General features: G+C 29.7%; 2 protein-coding genes and 1 long non-coding RNA gene across 4 annotated transcripts; 2 read left to right on the plus strand and 1 right to left on the minus strand.

The window, feature by feature from the left end:
* Positions 1 to 2,649: 2,649 nt before the first annotated feature.
* Positions 2,650 to 3,226, plus strand: LOC137827776 (uncharacterized). The gene is made up of 2 exons (XR_011083775.1): positions 2,650 to 2,871; positions 2,951 to 3,226. It is a non-coding gene; the product is annotated as an uncharacterized lncRNA (long non-coding RNA).
* An 897-nt stretch (positions 3,227 to 4,123) lies between these two features.
* Positions 4,124 to 9,206, minus strand: LOC137827775 (peptidyl-prolyl cis-trans isomerase CYP21-4-like). 2 transcript variants are annotated; one of them, XM_068634092.1, is made up of 8 exons: positions 8,872 to 9,206; positions 8,210 to 8,366; positions 7,550 to 7,589; positions 7,281 to 7,331; positions 6,886 to 6,971; positions 5,366 to 5,497; positions 5,098 to 5,248; positions 4,124 to 4,585 (listed from the first exon to the last, which is right to left on the minus strand). In XM_068634092.1, exons 2-8 carry the CDS (start codon positions 8,359 to 8,361, stop codon positions 4,499 to 4,501), a joined length of 699 nt encoding a protein of 232 aa, XP_068490193.1. In that variant the 5' UTR covers positions 8,362 to 8,366; positions 8,872 to 9,206; the 3' UTR covers positions 4,124 to 4,498. The 2 variants fall into 2 exon arrangements, with proteins under 2 accessions (XP_068490193.1, XP_068490194.1); XM_068634093.1 differs by having other exon boundaries at positions 8,656 to 8,881.
* Positions 9,207 to 14,050: 4,844 nt separating this feature from the next.
* LOC137829035 (uncharacterized) lies at positions 14,051 to 14,809 on the plus strand. The gene has a single exon (XM_068635832.1). It carries the CDS (start codon positions 14,051 to 14,053, stop codon positions 14,807 to 14,809), a length of 759 nt encoding a protein of 252 aa, XP_068491933.1.
* Positions 14,810 to 15,185: the final 376 nt, after the last annotated feature.

Raw genomic sequence — 15,185 nt, forward strand, 5'->3', positions numbered from 1 at the left:
TTCTAGTTATATGGGAGGTTAAAACTTAGAAGAGGTTTGAAAAGGTTAATATTAGTAAGCAAACGATGGATGGGGTGGTAACATTTGTGCAAATCCCTTCATCTGAAAACACAAGGTGAAAGAAACTGTGGGAGTGTGGTGGTGATAAAAATTCTCAATCATAGATACAATTTCAAATTTATTAAGAACTTTTTGCATATGCTTAAAGAATATATAATGAAATTCATGGGGGAGATTGTAATTCTTCGTTTATTTCACTTACAGTCAAGGTAGAAAATCCATTGGGTCTTGAAAATTTTAGATCTATCTCTTTAGTTAGTTGCATGTATGAAGGGATCTAAGCCACTGGAAAATAGAAATATAAAAGTTTTTTAATTAGTGGATAAAAAGACAAAGTACCTTCTCAGAAAAGAGAAACATGATGACAAATAAATTGGTAGATGAAACTTGTAGATTGAAAATAGACTATTTAGTTTTCAAAGTGTACAGGAAGATATATGATTTTGTTTTTTTGGAACTTCTTTATTTATATGATATGGAGCTAGAATGTCAGAATAGGTGGTGGTTGTTGGATTGAAAAGTTTTATCATTAATTCAAAAATTATAATCGATAATTAAGAATAATTTTTTACTTAAGATCATACTAGTTCAAATAATTTGATTATAACTTTATTCAATTAATTTTTATTAGAGAACAATTAACGTTACTTGCAATAATCTTTCCATCACGAATATCGTTCTTCTAATAATCGGAATTGTAACTTAAGTTTTGATATCAATTTTCGATCAAACAGTTACAACTAATGATAGAAAAAAAATTCACACCCTCCGATATTTGTGGATAAAATCCATAACGGACAATAAATAAATATCTCTAAACAAAGTCTAGATCTAACAACTATTTTAATTAGAGACAATTACGGGTGTTATGATATTTAATTCGTGGATACCTTATTCTTTTTAAAAAAATTAAGTGATCCAAATAAAGTTATTAGGGAAAAAATATTAACTATTGAATAATTGTTTAAAAAATAATTTTATATATTTATATTTTTTATTTAGACTTGTAAAATTAAAGTTGTCTTTAAAAAGGTTAGTTTTAAAAAAAATCCATGCTTGTGGTGCAACTTATTTATATTTGTTTTTTAGAAAGACCAAATTTACTTGCACTAACATCTTATTATCCAATTTTATTTGGATTATACTTTAAAATCAATATTTTATATAAGTTTATATTTTAAAGAATAACCTTTAAATGGTTTTATTTAAAAATTTTAAAAAAAAGTATTCACAATACCCATGAATACCCATAAATATAAAAAAAAATATCCATAGATACTTATAAGCGAGTAAGGGGATAAATTTTGTTAGATGAGGGTGGTGGATAGGTATAATATGTACCTACTTTAATCTGTTATTATCCCTATTAACTACTTGTCAAAAGTTATAAGAGTATAGTAGTTCTTTTGTTAAGATTCGATTGTAACTTTACTTTTCTAGTTTTCTAATAAGACAAATGATGTTACCTTCAAGTGTGGATGGATTAGATTGGAGAGTGCATTGGGTCAAGCTACTTATCTGTCCATGGTAGCCCCACAATTGAGTTCGGATGATTATGACAAAGGGACCCTCTTTCTCCCTTTTTATTTACGGTGATAATGGTGGGTTTAAGTAGTTTTATGAGGGAAAGAATAAAAAGTGTTGTTTAGAAGGTAGGTGATGGGAGTATTTAAGTTAACTTTTTCCAATTTATGAGAGGTGTCCATGAACAACGTAATCATTACCAAAAGTATGTTCAGCAGCTTTGCGTTTTAAAAGGAATCGTAATGTTACAAGGGTGGATAAACAAAAAATAGTAAAAGTGATAAGCATAGTGTAGGATTTTTTTTCATAGAGAGGAAAATTATATAGGTGAGCTGGTAGGATACATTTTGTCCTACAAACCAAGGGTCTAAGGGTGAAAGACATAAAATATTTTAATGAAGTACTCATGGCTAAATAGGCATGGAGTATCTACCAATCTAGCAGGTCTTCTTGGTGTTCAATTTTAGAGGCAAAGTATGGAAAAAGGATATGGTGGATAAATTGAATTGAGAGACAAAGTAAATGAGTGGAGATGAGACATTTCAACATATGAAGCGTTTATTGTGAGTTGAGGTACGAGGTAGCTTTCGGTGGATGGGCCCAGTCATGCATAATGTAGCAGAACCCTATTTTGAAGTACAAATGGAAGAAAATCAAGGAAGAGGGTCAAGGATATAAGCAGGTGTACCACATAAAAAGTCTATGCAAGTGTGTGGTGTACGACTGCTCGTTGGCTTATCTTCTTCCAACATAGGCTTTGGAACTTTATGCAATGCTATTTATAGTTTATTTTCTACAGTGTAGTTTAGAGGTAGGGAATGATGAAGGGAATCGATGAGGACATTCACATTAGTAAGTATATAGTGTAATTATAGGTCTTTTATGGCATTTCTCATTACAATGTATTAGAGCAACATACTATAAGTAGAAGAGACTGAGAGGTGAGATGTTAGGCTCTCTTGATTGAATGAAGGTGCAAACTACAGTTAAGTATGGTTCTAAATTGGATATTGGACCATATTGGTTTTATTCTATAGTGATACCATCATTTTGATTTTGAACTAGGGTCACTAGAAGTGTATTAGAGGTGCTGGAAGTATGCTACAACCAAAAGTATAGCTTAACAAAGGGTTGGTGAAGGTATCCTCTTCTGAGTCTACGAGGAATATGTTTGATTTTGTTTTGTAGTCAACAGTGTGATAACTTGGTGGAATAGGGTGAATATACTGCGAAGCAAAATCATATCATTAGATTTGCAAATGCAACAAAGCTACTGATAAATGGAAGGTTAGTACTCTAAATGTTAGAGGAGCACAAAGTAAATTTGGAACTAGCTTGCCAGTAACCTTTGCATATACTGTTGTAGATGTGAGGGGGAGGGAGCTTGGCTGGGATCAAAAGCGCTTGTTCTCATGCTTCTCTAAAGGTCCTATGTTGTTATGGCGATTGTTTGTTTCCCTAACGAAACTCATTGAAATACGAGGAAAAGAGTCAATTTGAGTGGAGGTATTAACTTTATGAGAATGTTGATACATATCTCTTGTTTTTCACATTTAATGTTGTTGATTCACTTACCACATAAATTTGTTCAATGTATAAAGAAGGGAAGGAGTTACTTGGAAAACAATCTTACTCCTAGTCAGGTTGACTTCCTGCTAGCATTTAATTATGTTTTGACACCTTTTGTTGAGAAACGTTCAATTAGAGCTGGTAGAAAATCATCTATGGAACATAGTTTGGGAAGTATCAAAAGATCATGAGGTGAAGAAAATACACAAGTTTTTTATGGATGGTTTTGGTTGGATTTTATAACCTCTTTCAAATCTCAAATAGGTTAGTGCTTTTTTTAATGTGGTCTAGTGGGTTTGGCTTTTGGAGACACTTGTGCTTGTGGGTTGGTTTGGGGAATATATTTATGATATATGAGTGATTGATTTTTGGATAGCTAATGTTGAATACATGTAATAGGAGTTAAGGGAGATTTTGGTGTGTAGTTTTTTCTGTAGTGATGGTTATCTTGTATTTATCATCCTAATACATAATATATAATACAAATTTTCTCATAGGCTTTTTTAACAAATGATCAACTTCATTTTGTAATTTTTTTTCTTGTGAAAATTTTGTCCATACACTAGTGTTATCCTACCAAAGTGACAAGAACTTCTTCCAGGATACTAAGAAAGATTCAACACTTATATCCAAACAAGGTTCAGACTTTGTCTTGCCAGCATATTCCAATTGCACAGGTCATATTTGCTAAAAGACTAAAAACATGTCATACAAATTGCACACAAAAATCTACGGATCATTTCCTGAGACTTGATCCCACCAAAATATTGAATGTTTTAACTTCAGTGCCTAATTTCTTAGAAGCTCAACAAAAGAGAGGATAAATTGTCGTTATCATGGTCAAATCTCCAATTGCTACCATGTTAATGAAGTTTATGGTTATGGCTTCTATAACCAAATTGAAATGTAACTTACAAAGTTGACTATTCTGACTCACCACCAGATTGGCCATCAATGAAAACACAAAAGATGATACATCAAGTCATGAACTACATAGGGAAGTAATCTTCTGATCTCAATAAGGTTACAGGTGAAAAGTAATGCCAAATAAAAATGTAATGCTTTTGCAAGCAAAATGCAAAACTCTGTCTACAAACCTAACCCACTCATTCTCCCAATTTTTTTAAAAAAATAAAATAAAATGACATGAGGCAAGAAAAGGGAATTGCATAATCTGTGTTAACTAAAAATCCAATAACAAAAACAACATCAAGGCTCAGACACTTGGTAGATGAACCCAGGTGAATTCCTCAAGGTCCATTCCTGTACAAAATATTTGACCAGTGTCCCAAAACAGGTAAAAAGTATCACAGCTCGTTGTGAACTTATCTAGCAGAGAGAACCTTCAGACCTTCTGTTTAAGAGTAACATCAAGAATCCCAATAGATATTTTAGGTTTGTAATGTTCATCTGTATCCACTTCTTCAATTTCCTGCCACAGGATTAAGTAACATTCCATATCAAACTTTTCTTGAAACTCCTTGAGTTTGCACATTTTGCAACCACTAAACCATCATTTCTCAGAAACAAAAAAACATAACATAACGGATATTCAAAAAGGTTGATGTATTGTCATTCCAAAAACAATAGAAAATATCAGAATATTAAACTCCATTTATACAATAATCAAGAGTTGGACGGTATCTACCTCCTACAATCAACTTTGTAATTATTGCTTAGTTTTAAAATTAATTATAAACTCCTGCAAGGTGATAAAAACAACAACAAATATTTGTTTTGAATAACACATTTATACTTTATAGTTTGAAATTAATTTTAAAAAATTACAAAAGTTAACAGTCAACTCAAGAAAAAATGGCAAAATGCAATCTTAACTAATAGGAAAAGGAAAATGAAACGGAAAAATAAGCAACAAAAAGGAAAGTAAAACAGATTTCCACACACAGTAATGCAGACATGACATGAATAAGTAAATTCAGTCACCTGCACAACATCCTCTCCCTTGATGACTTGCCCAAAAACAATAAGTTTCTCGTTTAAATCTGGTATAGGTGCAGTTGTAATGAAAAGATCAAATCCTTTGTGGTTGTGTTTACCCTTGGAAGTCCCCAGCATAAATGCTTCATGTTTCATACTGGTTAATCGAAAACCAATTAATTAGAAAATTATGCAAACATGTCCTAGACAGTTACTGCAATTTTCTAAGAATTATATCATCGACTAAAATGTGCAACGAGATGAGTAAGAAAACCTAGTAATAGCATGTTGCTTTCCTCTCAAGTTCCAATCTTCAGTAGCTCCAGCTCCATGGTTATCCCCCGCCTGAATCACATAGTGCTTAATTACTAGGTGAAAAAGCATCCCCTTGAAGTGCCCCTTTTGACTGCAAAAAGTTGTAGCTTAGGTTGGATCCATAAGCAGGTAGACTCAAACAAATTTAATGTAGAAAACCACTCAAAAGTCATGACAAACATACTGCCAACATAAATTGATACCTACAAAAGTTAGAAAAACATCAAACCACCCAGAGTTGTATTGAACAGAAAAGTTGTCCGTCATATCATGAAGTGATGGTCCTATATGTCATGGCATGGCAGTATTGTCATATTCAGTTATATATGGCTACAATTAAAAGTTGTAAAAATCAACCTAGTTTCACATCCGTCACACTACATGGGTTAGAAAACCTATATTAAGTGATGTGACGACATTCAAATCAGCTGTACTCAACTTAGATTTCACATCTGTCACAGTCACAGTCATATCGCTTTGAAGACTGATATATTCTGCCATAAGGAAATCTACATGCACGAGTAAGTGCAAATTTACAAAATGTTCTTGCCAGTTTTATAGACATGCTAAACAGTTTCCGTTGTTGAAATTTTAGCAATTTGACTGAGAGAAGATAGGAGAAAAGTAGAATTTTGAATAAAATTGAGCAGTGATGCGAAAAAATACTATACAAGACTGACTTAATATGTAGACTCATTTATACTAATAACCAAGTGCAACTGTAGTCCCAATATTCTAACCCATAGCATATATTACAAAAAAACATAGTATTTTTTGACAATCGATTACAGCAATCTAAAAGTATAGACATTCTTTGCTATTCTAGTTAGTGAAACATTTGTGCATGCATAGTGCAACAACTATTGTGATCTATTATCACTTTGTAGTTTTGAATGAGAAAAACTAAAGCATCTTGCTTGGGTTATGCTCTACCTATATCCGATTGGAATTGGACATTTATTTATTGATAAACAACTTATTTACAGACAGACAAACTAACGATGAAACATAGCACAACATAGACAAAAATTATCTATGATGTGAATATGAGAAAACTTGAAATCTTAAGGATGATCTCACAATGCGTTGAGATTGAACATTAGTAAAGAAACCTAAATTATAAACTGGATCAGATAAGGACCACAATATATTTTAGCTAAAATTACTCAGATATGCACTTGATCCAATCAAAATATATTACTGCACAGTCATCTGACATTATAGCAATTTATTCAACTTTATGTTGCTAAGGATTATAGACAAGTGAAAATCAGTGTAAACATAACATGAAATACTATAATCAGTTCATTTTAACAAGATCAAATTTTCCCACTTATATCTCTATCAGATGGCATCAGTACCAACCCAGCCACAAATCCACAAAAAGAACAACAAACAACAGGAGAGTTCACAAGAATCAAACCCTAATTCATCCAGCATCCTCCAAATTATAATTTTGTAGGACAACCAACTACTCACCATAAGTCAATGAATTCATCAACAACTTCAGGAGCACTTTCCTTGTGCAGTTCTATTATTATAGAACCTTTAGAGGTATTTAAAACCTACAATAAGGAAGAAAGAGAAAACCAGCTTGTAAGACAAAATAATTTCATTAATGTAATCTAAACTTCATTGAAATTAGGGCCTGTATGGTTAAGAAAAGTTTTCTTTTTCACAAATAATTGAAAAAAAACTCACTGCGTTTTTACTCTGTTTCCTGTAATCTTTGAACAAGGGAAACAAAAAGAAAACAAGTAGATGCATTTATAAATTTCAAGAAATGAAAAATGAAAATGTTTTATCCAACCAAAGAAACCCTTGACTACAAAAAGTTAAAAACAAGTAATTATAGCAGTCTGGAGCAAACTTACAGCATATCCCGGCAGGTCAGATTTCTTTGAGTCCGCAAAAGTATTATCACCCTACCAAAAGTGTGTTTTGATTAAGAGGTGTGATTATATTGATAAATGCAAAAAACTATAGACCTGGCAGCAGCCCTATCTTAATGGGCAAACGTATACAGAGATAAATTGTACCCTTCAAATAAAAGGGAAAAAATGCTACACGGGCATCAGAGAACAAGCAAAATAAAAGGACTGAAAAAATATGAAAACACTTTATAATGAATTTAAGGATGTACCTCGGAGGTGGACAAGTGATTTTCTGATTGCAAACTCGACCTGAATGCATGTAAGAAATGAATTATTAGGTAAAAGTCAAAGTTCATCTGAAGTTCCTAATATCTAATGAGAGAGTGAAATACATCATATCAGTAATGCTTGTTCCATTTAAACTAGTCACACCCTAACATGAAAATCACTCTAAGAAAGTCCAGAGCAAAAAGGGAGAAGTTTTTACTCATGTTCGACAAGCAAAAACTTTGGTCAATCAGAGACAAAACATAAACTATTGACATCAGAACGAACCTAATTTATTTATTTTTTGAACAGCAAGAACAGAAAACTTCATTAAGAGGTACAAAGGGTACCAATCCATATATGGCTCCATCACTATAAATAAGATAAATAAGGGGAGAATTCGGTCAAAATAGCAGTTAAAACCTCTAGCAAGAAAGTGCTATTCTATAAAATACCTCTATCTAATAACAATGTCATCCAAAATATCATCTGTAGTATTCATGCTCGACAAGTCTAGATGGAGCTAGAGCTCTATTTCACCAAGAATCATTTTTTAACACATCTTTTGTTTGTTTTCCATCTAGTAAATAAAAATACACCGCCTATCATTTCTCAAACTAAGAATCTTCCTTCACAGCTAAAACAGAAAATCTTTCACTAACCTGTTGTTCCAATGTCTGTAAGAAGCAAATAGGAAAAACCCAACCAAGGAAAGAATCAAAATATAGAATAAAATAGTCGTGACACTAATGCGAGCAGGACCCTTCTTCCTTTTGCTTTGCTGTAGCAGAGCCTGAGGTTTGATCCTCGCCATTTAACCTAATCTCCAGCATCAAGGGCATCATCAATTACCAGGTAATAAAACGAAATAAAAAAAGGTTATAAATAAAAAATCTATTCAACCGGAAGAAAACTATCATAACTATGATACCATCACAAAGCCACCTAATTCATTCAATAGCAGTAGAAAATTCATCCAATCTCATAGTTAACTTGAAAACATAAAAAACAAACAAAACCCCAACACATAAAGTTTGAAACTTTCAACATGTCAAAAATCAAAACAATAATTTTTCATTCAAACAATCAGCATCAAGAGAAACCTCACAATCAAATACAGGGTCAAGATCCAACAATCAGGAGACGGTTGCATCCACTAAGATTTGGGCAAAAGTAAAAAACTTTATCAAGGAGTAGAAAAAATAAAGAGAAATTAAGGAATACCCAATGATTATTAGAAGCCAAATACGGCATAATTTTAAAAAGTTGGAATATTTTTGAAAGAAAAGAAAAGGGAGGGAGGTGAGAGGTAGAACCAACGAACCTGTGTGCCTGAAGCAGAGGATCAGGCACTTGGTGGATCGAAGATAAGTAAAGGACACGATGTTGGGTTTAGAAAAAGTAAAGGAAGATGAACGTGTGTGCGTGTGTGTTTCTTCGATTCAAATTCAATGATGATAGGCGAAAAATAGGTACAAGATTCCGACCGGAGTTTTCCAATGTTGCCGGGTCATTTATTGCGTAATTTTATCTATTCGTAAACTTCTTAATATTAAGAACAATTAATTACTGTATATGATTAGGAGGAGTACAATTTCGATACTCAAAGGACCAAATTTCTTAACCCCTCTTTCCTACGGATGAAATTGAAGGGAAAACAAGATACAATATGAATGGTATTCTTTTGCTGAGAAAAATTTAGTGGAAACATTTTCCAAATTGTGGAAATTATTTATTATTTTTATTTGTTTTTAATTATGTATATTTAGCTTTTTTTATTTTTTAATGAAATATCTTTACTTTTCTACTTTTTTTTCTATTTCTATTATTCATTTTATATTTTTCGTCAAAATTCTTTAAGAATATTAGCAATGTTTTATTTAAACACTTTTTCTTGATTTTTTTAAAGTCAAGCATAATATTAAACTTTTGTTTGGATTTGAAAGTGAAAATAAAAGTACAATTATAGTGAAAAGTAAAATTATCTTAATTAAAGAAATAAATATAGAATGTTAAGATAAATGAGTAAAAAGTTTTTAAATTAGGTAATTAATATAACATAATAAGAAATTATTTGAGGTATTGGCATGTGATCTTTAAAGTTAAGGACGTGTATTTTTGTATGATACAATCGGAAATAAGATTTAGTAAAATCTGTCACTTTAAACAAATAATAAAGGAAATATTGAATAATATGTTGTTTAAATTCTTTTAATATAATTTTCTAAATTTTATTTATTTTTCAAATGCACAATTATTAATCAAAATGTATAATTAAGTGTTTTTAACATTTTATTCTTAAAATATAAAATAATATCTTTATTTAAGATTGGGGTGATTTTAACTTTAAAAACCTATTGTTTCGGAATAACAGTTATCGTAATAAAGCGAATGATATTTTATAAGTAATGTATGATTTTGAAAAACAGTGCTATAATCACTTAATAAATATAATATAATACTTCGATATGCATGCATCTTAAAGAATGTCTTTATTTAAAAGAAAACAAAAAGATTTAATTTTGGTCCTTACAAAATTAAAGGTTTAAATCACACTCGTTCTTTTATCATTTTTAAATAATTTAGATACCTACATTTCTTATATTTTTTAGTTCTTTCAAAATAATATTAAAGGATAAATTAAATCAATCGGAGGGGTAGTATAATAATTTTAAATCCATCATCATGCAAAAAGATATTATTGATAATTTAAATAAAATTCAAAATGATTTCACAATTATAAAAATATTTAATTCAACTTTTATTTAGAGATGTAAATTAATCTAAAATATATACAAAATGGTTGATGAAAAATAAATCTGCACCTAAACGTGTTTTGTCAATACTTTCAATAAAAGATATCTTTTACATTTCAATCATAAATTTATAAAATAAATTTAAACTTTATAGTAATTTCAAATATTTTTTTAGGGTGAGGAGATGTAAAGTCTAAAATAGATATAGCACTTTTGAAAAAAAAATAACATAGCACTTGAATGATTTACAATAACAACTCTTCATATCCTAAGATTATAAATTCTTCTAATAAAAAGATACAGGTTATACACTTATAATATTACTACTTTGATATTATAATTTAATCATAAATTACCATATTAAAAAATACATAACTCAAATAGTTTTTTTTAGAAAAATATATAAAGTTAAATAGTTAAAATTTTTATTTCAGTCATTGCAAAACCCACAACTATTTGGAATATTTGAAGGACCACACACCAACCCTTGTCCTTATCTTTTGTAAGCACCTCTACTCCTAGCTTAGATTTGAAGAAACTATAATATTAATGGCTTAAGTTTAAAGTAATAACAAAACCATACTTTCAACTACAATATCTATCACGTACTACTGTGTGTTCAAAATTTACATTTTATTATCTAATGTAGCCTCTTATTTTCATGACAATTATACAACTTTCATTTTCATGAACTGTATTTTAATTTTGTAATTATTGGCAATGTAATATAAATTTGAGAAGGAATTTATTGATTCGCTTTGAATTATGATTTTAATTCCTGGTATCTAAGATAAATCTGGTTTTAAAACATTTGTTTGAGTCTCTTAATCTAGAAATATATAAGTTTAGTCTCCAGAAATTAAATTAAAAAAAAAAAATCTAAACCGGTTTTGAAATTTTGGAGGCCTATTAGTTTTTGGTGATTAAAAATATAATTTTATCTTAATGATAAATTCTGGGGTAAATTCCCTATCTAACACCATTTACACTTTTATTTCCCTAACTAGCACCCTTTTGTTTTTATTTCCCTATCTAGCACTCTTTTGTTTTTATTTCCCTATCTAGCACCCTTTTATTTTTTTATTTCCCTATCTAACACCATTTCAAAAATAAATTAAAAAATAATATTTTGTTTTTTATAATTTTAATTTTGAACGCATTAATGAATAAAGAAATGTGTTTTTACAAAATAAAAATAAAAAAGTAATAAATTTAAAATGTTTAGTTTAAAAATTATTTTTTTAAGAATGAATAAAAATAAAAAATTAAACTCTACAACAACATAAAAGTTGAATATATAAACATAAATTAGTATTTATTTTTATTATTATTGATTATGTAATTATGTTAATTTCAAGTAAAAAATACAGGACATAATTATAAAAAAACAAAGTTAAATAATGACTGATATGGACATAAAAGAACAACATGATCGAAAAAAAATGTTCATATTGTCAAACATCAAGACACACATAAAGAATATGTCCCAACATTACTGGAGTGTACACTTCTCGTCATTAATTATGTTTTATTTCGCACAAACTATTTAATGTATCATTAAAGAAAATATTAAATGAATTATCATCTTTCATTTATTTTCATTTTTATGATCAACTTATACTTATTTAGTATCGCCTTATATCTCTTATATTTATCTTATTTAGATTTATTTTTATATCTTTTATCTTTATCTTAATTTGTTTTGCCTTTATTTTATATCTTTTATGTTTCTAGTTATTATTTTTTTTCTACCATTCTTTTTTTTTATTGTTGCTATTTTTATTTTATAGACTTATTTTTTTTTCATTTTTTGCTTCTCATTTTTAAGCATTAAGTGTAACATTTGCATTAGTTTTTTTTTTAGGATTTTGCATTTAGGATAGACACTTCAATATTACTTGTGTATCCACTATTAATTAATACTAATTGACTTTGATTTTTTTGTAATTATGTCATGTATTTTTTACTTGAAATTAACATGATTACATCATCAATAATAATAACAATAAATAGTAATTTATGTTTATAGATTCAACTTTTATGTTGTTGTAGGGTTTAATTTTTTATTTTCTTCATTCTTAAAAAAAATAATTTAAACTAAACATTTTTATTTTTATTTTATTTTATTTTATAAAAACTCATTTCTTTATTCATTAATTATATTTCTAACTATTTTAAACAATAAAAATATTTATTTTTTAATGCATTCAAAATTAAAATTATCAAAAAATAAATAAATTATTATTTATTTATTTATTTGTGAAATGGTGCTAGATAGGGAAATAAAAAGTAAAAGGGTGCTAGATAGGGAAATAAAAACAAAAGGGTGCTAGATAGGGAAATAAAAACAAAAGAGTGTTAGTTAGGGAAATAAAAGTCTAAATGGTGCTAGAAAGGGAATTTACCCAAATTTTGGTTATAGTAAAGAGTTTTTAAGTTGATGAATAATTATAAAATCTTGTTTGTGATTTTGTGGTTCATGTTTTTCTCAATACAAACAAAATATCATTAAATAGGGATCTAGATAGTTATTCCAATCTTTAATTATCAAGAATGTTATATATTTCAAGACTTTTGGTAAATTGTTCTACATACACTTTTTTTTTCCTTTGGCATAAAAAATAACAAACATTAAATAATCATTAAAATCCGAACAACGTTATTCATTGTTTCAAAACATGTCATTCGAAGTTGCTTTTATCAGTAATTTATAAAAATAATACTAAATATGTTTAATTTAAAAAAAAATACATTTGACTGAATTTTCATTAAATATGTATTTAAAATATTACTATTTCATTTGTGTTATCTTTTATTCTAAATAGGGAAAATGCCAATGGATAGAGTATTTAGTATGCATTACTTACTTCTCTGCATATATTCATACTAATACTTCATATATTATGTTGTTTTTGTTAGTTGAAATTAATATATATATATATATATGATAAATATGATAATAATTTGTTTTATCATATTAGTTAGATCTTTTCATTTATCTTTTTATGGGTGTTTTGTTTGCATGTCAAATTTGGGGTTTTAACACTTTCTTTTAGAAATATAATTGAATACATATTATATATTTTTTTTAGATTTGAAAGCTAGAAGAGAAGGGAAGAAAGTTATTTCTGGACTCCCTCATCCAACAAGCAATATCTTTACTCGTAAAAATTACTTTTGTGCTCATCTAATCATAAGAACATTTACTAAAAAAAAAAAAAAATCACAAGGGTTTAAAAAAAGTTGTTTCTCACCCCGTGTTGGTTATTAATTCAAATTTTATTATCCTTAAATTATTTATCTTTATTATTGCATTAATGGTCAGTTTACAGGACTGTTAGTATTCCTATTTTATAATTTTATAACTTCCAGTATTTGTAATTTTATTATATATATTATTGAAGTAAATCAAAATGAAGGAATCAGTTCAGTAGTTTTGCAATTTCGTGCAATTAGGTTAAATCAGTTTCTACAACTTTTTGCCTCCTATTATTTCCTTCAATTAGTTTCTACAACTGGTATCAAGAGTCAATCTATTATCATGAACTCTACCCAATTATCAGTCCCTATCCTTGATGGAAAAAATTACAATCGGTGGTGTGTGCAGATGAGAGTTTTGTTTGATTATCATGAGTTATGGGATGTCGTTGAGAGTGTAGTGTCTGCATTAGCTGATAATGCAACTGAGGTGCGCATCGTGACCAGAAGAAGAAGGATAAGAAGGCTTTGTATCTCATCCATCAAGGGATGAATGACGAGACGTTTGAGCAGAAGGAGCAACAGCTGCAAAATGAGGCTTGGATCATTTTGTCAACCAATTATAAAGGTGATGACAAGAGCAAGAGGGTGCGTCTTCAAACCCTAAGACGCCAATATGAACTGTTACGGATGGAAACCACAGAGAATATTGATGTTTATATAAATAAAGTTTTTGTCTTGACAAATCAGATGAAGACCAATGGTGAAACACATTCAGAGCAGGCAAAGGTGGAAAAGATTTTGAGATCTTTAACTCCCAGATTTGAACATGTTGTTGTTGCAATTGAAGTGGCCAATGACATTTCAACAATGACAATAAGGTTATTGTCCAGTTCCCTACGAGCGCATGAGCAGCGAATGAATGACAATAAGATTGAAAAACCAATTGAACAGGCTTTACAAGTACAAGCCTCAATTGGTAGCTCCTATTATAAACATGGTAGTTCACAAAGAAAAGGACGGGGACGTGGTGGTAGCTATTCCAGCAAAGGTCATGGTGGCCAGAATCATGGAGGCGCTGAGCAAAACAGCATTGGTTCCAATCACAATCCAAGTTCAAATAACTCTTGGCGCGGAGGACGTGGTCCCGGAGGACGAGGAGGCATGTATAATAAATTAAATGTGGAGTGTTATAACTGCAATAATCATGCTGCCAATTGTGCTCAAGAAGATAACGAACAAGATGAAGAGGATCATGCAGTACTAATGGCAACCACATCAAATGAAACTCCAAACAATCAGACTTGATATTTGAATACAGGTTGCACGAATCATATGTGTGGTCAGAAGGAGCTGTCTGCAGATTTGGATGACTCATTTCGCACTAAAGTGAAATTCGGTGATGACAGGTCCGTTCCAATGACTAGAAAAGGGCGAATTCTTATCACATTGAAGAATGGTGATCTCAGGTACATCTATGATGTTTTCTATGTACCTAATATGAAAAATAATTTGTTGATTATGGGACAGCTAGCCTAAAAGGGTTACGTGATGCACATAGTTGAAAATAAATTCTCAATTTTTGATAAAAAATGTAATTTGATTCTTAAAACCTTTTTTTTATCAAAAAACTACATGTTTTCAGTAGATTTTCATATGGGTGATTTCAAGTGCTTGAATGCAA

This window comes from Phaseolus vulgaris, chromosome 7 (assembly GCF_000499845.2).
Source record: "Phaseolus vulgaris cultivar G19833 chromosome 7, P. vulgaris v2.0, whole genome shotgun sequence".
NCBI classification, from domain to species: domain Eukaryota; kingdom Viridiplantae; phylum Streptophyta; class Magnoliopsida; order Fabales; family Fabaceae; genus Phaseolus; species Phaseolus vulgaris.